At 44.8% G+C, this 9,420-nt stretch overlaps 1 protein-coding gene across 1 annotated transcript; it reads left to right on the forward strand.

Annotated features, from left to right (window-relative positions):
- Positions 1-894: 894 nt before the first annotated feature.
- LOC130562921 (extracellular calcium-sensing receptor-like) lies at positions 895-4,389 on the forward strand. Its single transcript, XM_057348259.1, has 6 exons — positions 895-1,176; positions 1,417-1,705; positions 1,783-2,538; positions 2,632-2,859; positions 3,191-3,314; positions 3,476-4,389. Exons 1-6 carry the CDS (start codon positions 947-949, stop codon positions 4,387-4,389), a joined length of 2,541 nt encoding a protein of 846 aa, XP_057204242.1. The 5' UTR covers positions 895-946.
- Positions 4,390-9,420: the final 5,031 nt, after the last annotated feature.

The following is a 9,420-nucleotide window of genomic DNA, read 5'->3' on the forward strand; positions in this document are numbered from 1 at the left end:
TTTATTTGTAGTAAAGCCATGGTTATATTTTTGTATGAGCATCATTGCTTATGTGCGTTGTTATTTCAGTCCTTAACATAGCTGAATGCATGGTAACTGCCTAAAAGACATGTAATGATATTAAACAATCTTAGGAGAGTAACGCGATGACAGCTCGACTACATTGAATATTAATGAATTTTAGGCGTATTTGTGAATTACATGCATTCAATTAAAGAATATGAAAAATTACACACAACAGTGATACAAATAATTAATAGAATTAAATAAATGCTCATCATAATCTTATTCATCACACTGCAGCATTGTGATCACCAATTTAGAGCATTGATTGAAACCGTGTGGTGAAATAATCACATATGTTTACCAGCCATTGTTTTCTCAGATTGACTTTATTGGATTAAAACGTTAAATTTGGTTGAGTTTGTAAAAATCTGTTAACAGTAATCATCAGAATATCTCTTCTACTGTCTCTGAACATGTCTGGATTTTGAAATCATTCTGCGGACACTCATTATAAGAGCCATGTAGTCAAATAGGCGATCGCAGCCTATTGAAATAAACGTAACCAGAAGAATCGACACACTGCTTCAACGAGCACTTTTGGTGTTCAAATCCGCTGTGATAAAGGTCCATACTCCTTTTAACGTAATGTTTAATTCGAAGCGAGATTAAGTCATTTTAGTTAACTGTGAAATGATTACAAACAATACCACAGGTTGATTAAATGTTTAGGTGTTCCAAACTACATAAGTAAAAAAGTAATGTGTAAGCACTGTATATGACACTTTGATTATACGTGAAATCTGATTATTCAAGTAACATGACTCTTCCATTTTTGGCTCATGTCCTGCCCTATGAGGTCATTGGCTATGCTTACAATGATTCATCAATATTAATTATGTGTATAAAAGTGCAAATACTGTATTAGCTCACAAGCATTTAGATGTTGCTCTCAATCTTTGGGATGCCTGTTTTTCTTTATACACTACTTTTCTTCCATCACCTTGATGCAAAGGCAGAAAACACACTTTGCCAAATGATGGGAGACCCTAAATACCCGCTGCTGTCCATGGATGGAGACATAACTATTGGAGGACTTTTTTCAATCCACAGTTTAGAAACATTGACTTCAACTGATTTTACACAAAAACCTCACCTTATGGCATGTTCCAGGTTTGTTATATTTGCAATAATTTTAGTAACATTAAGGCAGACATTGTAGGCTACTTAATACAAAATGTAAAAAATTGCAATTTATCTATAAACATATGACATACAAAATTTAAAACATGAAAAATTATGTCGTATACATTTTATGTGAAACTTTAAAAGTACATTTAATTATTATATTTTTACCTGTTTTGTTGTATGTGGTTGCTATGTAGCTAATTAGTTTAATATCTGAATTTACAGTGTGAATCTAAGGGATTTTCGTATTGCTCAGACTATGACATTTGCTATTGAGGAGATTAACAGAAATGAAACTTTACTCCCAAATGTTTCTGTTGGCTACAAAATCTATGATAGCTGTGCTTCAAGACTGTCTTCTGTAAGTGCAACTATGGCATTGATGAATAATCATGAAATTACAGCAGGTCAAAGTTGCAATGGAGAGACTCCTATACATGCTATCATAGGAGAATCAGAGTCTTCTGCCACAGTGATTCTGTCCAGAACCACAGGACCTTTTAAAATACCAGTGGTAAGAGGCAATAACAGCAAAAAAATGACACAATTTCCAGACTCTTTTAACATTTCTTATATTTTTTCTTTCTTCAGATAAGCCACTCAGCTACATGTGAGTGTCTAAGTAATAGGAAAGATTACCCCTCTTTTTTCAGGACTATTGCTAGTGATTATCACCAGAGCAGAGCACTTGCAAAAATAGTCAAACACTTCGGCTGGTCTTGGGTTGGAGCTGTGAACAGTGACAATGACTATGGAAACAATGGAATGGCCATATTTCTGAATACAGCACATGAAGAGGGCATTTGTGTAGAGTACACTGAGAAATTCTACCGAACACAACCTGAAAAACTCCAAAAAGTGGTAAATATAATAAAACAAAGCACAGCAAAAGTGATTGTTGCATTTCTTACCGGCTTTGAAATGAACAATTTACTTGAGCAGCTAAATATCGAAAACATTACAGGCCTCCAAATGATTGGTGTGGAGGCATGGATAACTGCAAAGAAACTGATCACTCCAAAAAGCTTTCGTGTGCTAGGAGGGTCACTGGGATTTTCAGTAAAAAAAATTGACATTGAAGGGTTTTCAGATTATATTACTAAAGCATTCTGGGATACGACTTTTCCATGCTCACATAACGATGAGAACTCTTCGCAGTATGCATTCAACTGCAGTAAATATCAGGATCTACTTGTGTTTAAAAATGACAATGATGATGTGCCTGAACAAAGATATATAAGCAATGTGTACAAAGCAGTGTATGCTGTGGCTCATGCACTACACAGTCTGCTCAAGTGCAAAGAAAACATAGGTTGTGAGAAAGGCCTGACAATACAACCACAGCAGGTAAAACAATGATCTAGACAGTTAAAGAAAAAAATGTAATTGTATAGTGTAATAGTGGCAAAATATCTCATTTACATTCTTTCTTTTCACTAGGTTGTTGAGGCTCTGAAAAAGGTCAATTTTACTGTAAAATTTGGAGATCATGTGTGGTTTGACAGCACTGGTGGTGCAGTAGCCCAGTATGAAGTTGTGAACTGGCAGCAGGACTCTGATGGATCAATTCAGTTTAAAGCAGTGGGTTACTATGATGCCTCACTGCCACCTGACCAGCGCTTTGTACTTAACACTGGAAACATCATCTGGACTGGAGGACAGCTGCAGGTAAATTACATTGATCTGGTTATCCTATAGTTTCTGAAAAGGTTGAGTGAATGGAATGTCTGAATCTAATGGAAATTTTGTAACAAAATACCTTAAAAGTTAATTACAAAAATTTGATTCCCACGTAAAATCATGTTTAAAATGAATGTTTAAAAAAAAGAAGACTGCGTAACTGAGCTGGTTTTGAGCAACATGATAAAATTGTGAGCATAAACAGTATTCATTCTTGTGTTCATAGCATTAATAACATGACATAACCTATAGTATTATTATTGCTCAGAAGATTGTTAACTCTTGATTTTATAATACTATCCAATATGTTTACATGTAGAAGCCAAGGTCTGTGTGTAGTGAGAGTTGCCCTCCAGGCACTAGGAAGGCTGGACAGAAAGGAAGACCTGTCTGCTGTTATGACTGTATTCCATGTGCAGATGGAGAAATCAGTAATGAGACAGGTAAACTTCAGCCCAAATCAAAGATTCAGAGCAAATTTGCTAGCTGCTCATTTTGTGTTTTCTTTCTATTGTTCAGGATGCATTTTTTTATCAAAGGAGTTCATAATTAATGTAATCTTCTTTTTTGTCTCCAAGTATAGTGATCACAACTTTCTTTCCAGATTCAAATAACTGCATGCAGTGTCCAGGGGAATTCTGGTCTAATGCTGAGAAAAATAAATGTGTGTTAAAGGCTGTAGAGTTTCTGTCATTCACAGAAGTTATGGGTATAGTGCTGGTCTTTTTCTCACTGTTTGGAGTAGGAATAACTGTTCTGGTCACAGTCCTGTTTTACAGTAAGAAGGACACCCCCATAGTAAAAGCCAACAACTCAGAGCTGAGCTTCCTGCTGCTCTTCTCATTGACTCTGTGTTTTCTCTGTTCACTTACTTTCATTGGTCGCCCCACTGAGTGGTCCTGTATGTTACGTCACACAGCGTTTGGGATCACTTTTGTCCTCTGTATCTCTTGTGTTCTGGGAAAAACAATAGTTGTGTTAATGGCCTTCAAGGCCACACTTCCAGGAAGTAATGTCATGAAATGGTTTGGGCCTGTACAACAGAGACTCAGTGTTCTTGCCTTTACACTTATACAGGTTCTTATCTGTGTTCTTTGGCTAACAATATCTCCTCCTTTTCCCTATAAAAATATGAAATATTACAAAGAGAAGATCATTCTTGAGTGCAGTCTGGGTTCTGCTGTAGGTTTTTCTGCTGTTCTGGGTTATGTTGGATTACTGGCTCTCCTGTGCTTCATTCTGGCTTTTCTGGCTCGGACGCTGCCTGATAATTTCAATGAAGCTAAATTCATCACATTCAGTATGCTCATATTCTGTGCAGTGTGGATCACATTTATTCCATCTTATGTCAGTTCACCTGGAAAATTTACTGTGGCTGTGGAGATATTTGCTATTTTTGCCTCAAGCTTCGGTTTATTATTCTGTATATTTGCACCTAAATGTTACATCATCATGTTTAGGCCTGAACAAAATACAAAACAACATATGATGGGAAAAACACAAATTAAGTCCAACTGAGAAATAAAATAAACTGGAGGACCGTACAATGTTTTCTTGTTTTTTAAGAAAAATACACAACTTAACACACATTTTGTTTGTTTTTAAACATTGTGGACAATTTCCAAAAACATAATTTGATACTGCAAAAATATAGATTCTACCCCCTAACCCTCAACCTACCCACAAACTTAATTTTCAAAAAAATCTTTTTACATTTTACATGTTCAAATAAGCATAATTTAGTATGTTTAAATGATACATTTTTGGTTATGACTTTTGCCATAATTATCCTATACACGCATACACACACGCTAATAATATACATTAAACAAGTGTTGTGTCCTGATCTGCACTGGGGTAAGGATTTCGTACAGTAAACTATTTTGCAAGATGGCTAATTCGTTTGAATTCGTACAATCTTATTCATATGTTTTAGTACAATTTGCTTTCGAGCTGGTGATGTTAGGTTTAGGGGTGGATTTATGGGAGGGTCTTTAGTATTACTTTTCATTTATAATCGTATGCTTTTGTATGATTCGCATTGTACGAATTCATACAAATAAGCCATATCGTAAAAAAAGTTATGAATTCCCATGAGATCAGGTTGGGTATGCTGTTTGTAAACATTTATAGCTTATTTTTTAACTGTATAATAGAAATGGAAACCTGAAGTGAAAATGCTATAAAGTCTGTTAGCTCACTCTAGAGTATGAAATATTTGTAAAAAAAATGTATTTAAAGCAAAAATTGTTAAGTAGAGGAAAACGTCTCGGTTACAACTGTAACCTCCATTCCCTGATGGAGGGAACGACGCGTTTTGTTGAGAGACAGACTGGGGTTTGATCTTGAGAAGCTATCATCTCAGAGAGGAATTTCTACATATGTTGGAGGTTGGGTCTTCCTCCCCAGAGGGGACCGCCTGCAGGTTCCCCACCTGGTCCCGGAAGGGAATGGTTGGAAGGGCACCTGGTCATCTCAAGATAATGTGAGAACTACCAGGCCCGAATTGTAGGCCCCCATGGGACACGATAAATGCCTGGAGGTCCCCCACCCTCTTGATAGAAGCAAGCGCCATCAAGAGTGCCGTCTTCATCGTCAGATGAGGAAGACTGGCGTCTCTGAGGGGCTCGAAAGGGGCCGTACCAAGGCCCTGTAAGACCACATTAAGGTCCCGAGAGGGTACGGAGCACGGTCAATGTGAATTCAGCCTTCTCGCACTCCTAAGGGACCTTGTGACCAGGTCATGTTGGCCGAGAGACTTTCCCTCCACGAGATCGTGATGAGCAGGAATAGCGGCTACATACACTTTCAACGTGGATGGGGAGAGGTTACTCTCTAGTCACCTTGTAGGAAGGCCAACGCTGACCCGATCGAGCAATTCTGTGGATCTCCCCATGGGAAGAACACTAGGATGAGAAGAGACGCCACTTATAAGCGTATAGACGCCTAGTGGCGGGCTCTAGTCTGCAGTACGGTCTCTCTGACCACTGGTGGCAAGTCTCCTCGTCCCGTTCAGGGGCCAGACATGGAGATTCCAGAGCCTTGCTTGGGGTGCCACACCGTGCCCTTCCCCTGCAACAGAAGTTCCTTCGTCAGGGGAATTGGCCAGGGGAACGGTCGTCAGAGCCACCAGGTCTGAGTACCCAGTCTGGTTGGGCCCGTAAGGCGCAACTATCACTTCCCTGACCTTGCACAGGACCTGTGCAAGGAGGCTCACTGGGGGGAAGGCGTACTTCCGCTTGTCCCACGGCCAGCTGTGTGCTAAGGATACATGCCGAGGGGTCCCTCGGTCAGGGAGTGAAAAAGTGGGCAATGGGTGGAGTCCGGGGAGGCAAACAGGTCCACCTGCGCCTGGCCGAACCGCTCCCATATGAGCCGGACTGCGCGGGTCGTGACATCTGCCATGAGCGTATGCCGCCTTGGTTGATGTACTCCACGGCAGCCATGCTGTCCGACCGGACCAGCATGTGTTTGTCCTGCACGAGGGGCTGGAGCCTCCTGAGTGCCAAAAGGACAGCCAGCAACTCCAGGCAGTTGATGTGCAACTGCAGTCGGGGACCCGTCCACTGCCCCAATACTGTGTGCCCGTTGCACACTGCACCCCACCCCTGCAGGGCGGCATCTGTCGTGACCACAACGCACCTCGAAACCTGCCCGAGTGGAAACCTCGCTCAGAGAAAGGTCAGATCTGACCAGGGGTTGAGGGTGCGAAGGCACTGAGGCATTCCATAATGCGCCTGGTGCCGGTGTGCCACACCGTCCAGGGAACACGACTCTGAAGCCAGTGCTGAAGCGGCCGCATGTGCATCAACCCGAGAGGGATTACCCCTGTCGAGGACTCCATGTGCCCCAGGAGCCTCTGAAAATGTTTCAGCAGGACCGCTGGAGTGCACCTGACAAATTTCAGACAGTTCAGCATCGACAGCGCACGCTCGTTGAGACGCGCTGAGATACGGACAGAGACTAGTTCCATACCGAGATAAGAGGAGCTCTGCACTGGGGAGAGCTTGCTGTTTTCTCGGTTGACCCATAGGTCCAGACGGTCTAGGTGCCGGAGCACGAGGTCCCTGTGCGTACACAACCTATCACACGAGTGTGCCAAGATAAGCCAGTCTTCGAAATAGTTAAGTATCCGCACACCTTGCTCCCTGAGGGGCGCTAAGGCAGCCTCTACGAGTTTGGTAAAAGCCAGAGGAGACAGGGCCAGACCGAAGGGCAGGTACACTCTTGCTAAGCGCCCAAGAACCATGACAGCGGAACCAGAGGGACGATCTGCTTCCCCCGTGCCGTGGGAGGCTGGTTCGGTGACTGGCAAAGCGGTCACCTCGCACGGGGCGGAACCCCGGGGAGGTTGACAGCTCTGCTGACTTACCTGCCTGGTGTTACCACCAGCCAATGCAACGTCAAGTGGAGATTGCTGAAGGCAGCGAGAAGTTGTGTCGCCCAGCGCACCGTCGTATCGAGAGTGCTGCGGAAAAGCCCGGCGAGAGAGAGGCTCTTTCGAGAGAGAGTGGGCGCCCGGCCCTAAAAAGGGCCCGGCTTGGGTGGGGCACGTGGCAGGTGGCATCCTGCTTCGACCCGCCAGCGATGACCTGGCCGGGGGGATCGGGCCCGCTGTTACTCTCAATCCCCCTGGCTCATCCCGTCAGGGCCGCTCTGTCTCCTGGGCGGGATCCTTACGGGGTAGAAGACCTCTCCCACGGGGCTCTGTATCTCTGGCGGGCCGCTGTTTGGAGGACCCCAGTACCAGAGGGGCCACCACAGGGGGCGGGGCTACTGGGGGGCAGGCTGCGCTCAGGACCTCGACGACCGATAGGTGGCCGGGTCACGGCGGAGCAGTCTGCTTCTTCACCACAGAGAACCTCCACACAGCCCCGCTTGCGAGATGGGCGCATCTAGAAGGCTCGCCTTCTTAGCGTCAGTACGCAACGTTGAGCCACAGATGTCTCCCTTGGACCACTATCGTGGACGCCGTCCGACCCAGGGCATCCGCAATGACCTTCTTCGCCGAGGCGCGAGGCCGGTCTTCCCATCAACCAGATCTTAATGCTTTGACTTATGACCCGAAGGGTCGCCATAGCATTAAGAGCCTGATGGACCGCCATAGCATGGAGGGCGGAGGCAGTTTAACCCACAGCATCGTAAGTCTTCGACACGAGTGTCAAAGAGTTTACATGCCATGGAAGGGAGCCTTGGTTGACCCCTCCAAGTGGCAGCATCCGCTGTGCACCGCGGCTGCACATTCCACCTGGGGGATGTTGACATATCCCTTAGCTGCCCCACCGTCCAGGGTAGTAACAGCTCCTGAGCCCGTCAGACGGAAACGCGCCACAAACGGCATATTCCAAGTCTTTGTGAGCTCCTCATGCACCTCCAGGTCGCAGCCGCCTGGGCAAGCACGGCTGTCATCTCTGTATCGCCTCGTCTTAGGCTCGACCGCCCGGGGGCGGGAGCTCCAAGGGGTTGCCGCATCCGATACCAGGAGGTAGCTGTCTGACATTATGACAGAAAGTTCGTCCCCATCCCGTTGTCGAGTCTGCCCGCTATGGGACAGTACACCGCCGCCCATCGGGGACAAGCCGGTGAGCGTGCCGGGGCACGGATGGTCCGCGAGCCGAAACTGGCGGAGTGACATCCGTGGGAATACCCAATCACCCCCGCCGCTCACCGAAGCGGTCGACCTTGCCGAAGCAGCAGTCGACTTTGCTCGGGAAGGAGACGGGGTTGCGGCTACATTCCGAAGAACGTAGTAAACTGTGACCGCAACACCTTAATCGACGAGCCCTGCCACTGCATGCTGGACCCCCAATAGGTGTCGTGCCCGTCGGACTCGGGGATGAGTCTGTCATACCCAAGAACACAGCTGCGAGACCTCCCCGAAGACAGTGCAGACTGTGAGAGGAAATTTCCTCTTTTAGAAATATCTGCGGCTTGCTGTCGAGACGCCCAGGGGAAGTCCGCTACCAAGAGGGAGAAATCCGCTGCTTCGTGTCGTAAATCCAGCAGTCTGGAAGAATCTCGAAGAGATGGAGCGCTTGACATGTACGTCATGCAGGTTCCAAAAAACAAAGGATGAGTGAATGGCCACCGCCACCTCCCTTTTATACCCGTATGCACGGTGCGGGGACTGGCATGCGTGTGCCATTCGCCAAAGCCCACTGTCGTTTTAAATTCCTCTTGGAGATGATAGGTTCTCAAGATCAAACCCCAGTCTGTCTCTCAACACAACGTCGAGAGACCGACTGAAGGGGAACATCAACTTTTAACAGTGTGTCCAATATGCTAAAATGTATTAAATGTGCTGTTTCTACACACTTAAAATGGATGTTTTAATTTTAACACATAGTTTGTGTTATCCTAACACATTTAGTTTATTTTTAATAGTTGTTTTACAAGTTAATGTGTTGTCCTTAACTGAAGATAAAATGTGTTGTTTTTAACACAACTGGTTTTAGAGTGTCCTGTTTGTTTACACATAAAAGTTACAACAAGTAAATAAGCTGCATAATTCACTAAACATGGAAAAATATATTAAGACGCAAATGGTAT

This window comes from Triplophysa rosa, linkage group LG12, assembly GCF_024868665.1.
Source record: "Triplophysa rosa linkage group LG12, Trosa_1v2, whole genome shotgun sequence".
Lineage (NCBI taxonomy): Eukaryota > Metazoa > Chordata > Actinopteri > Cypriniformes > Nemacheilidae > Triplophysa > Triplophysa rosa.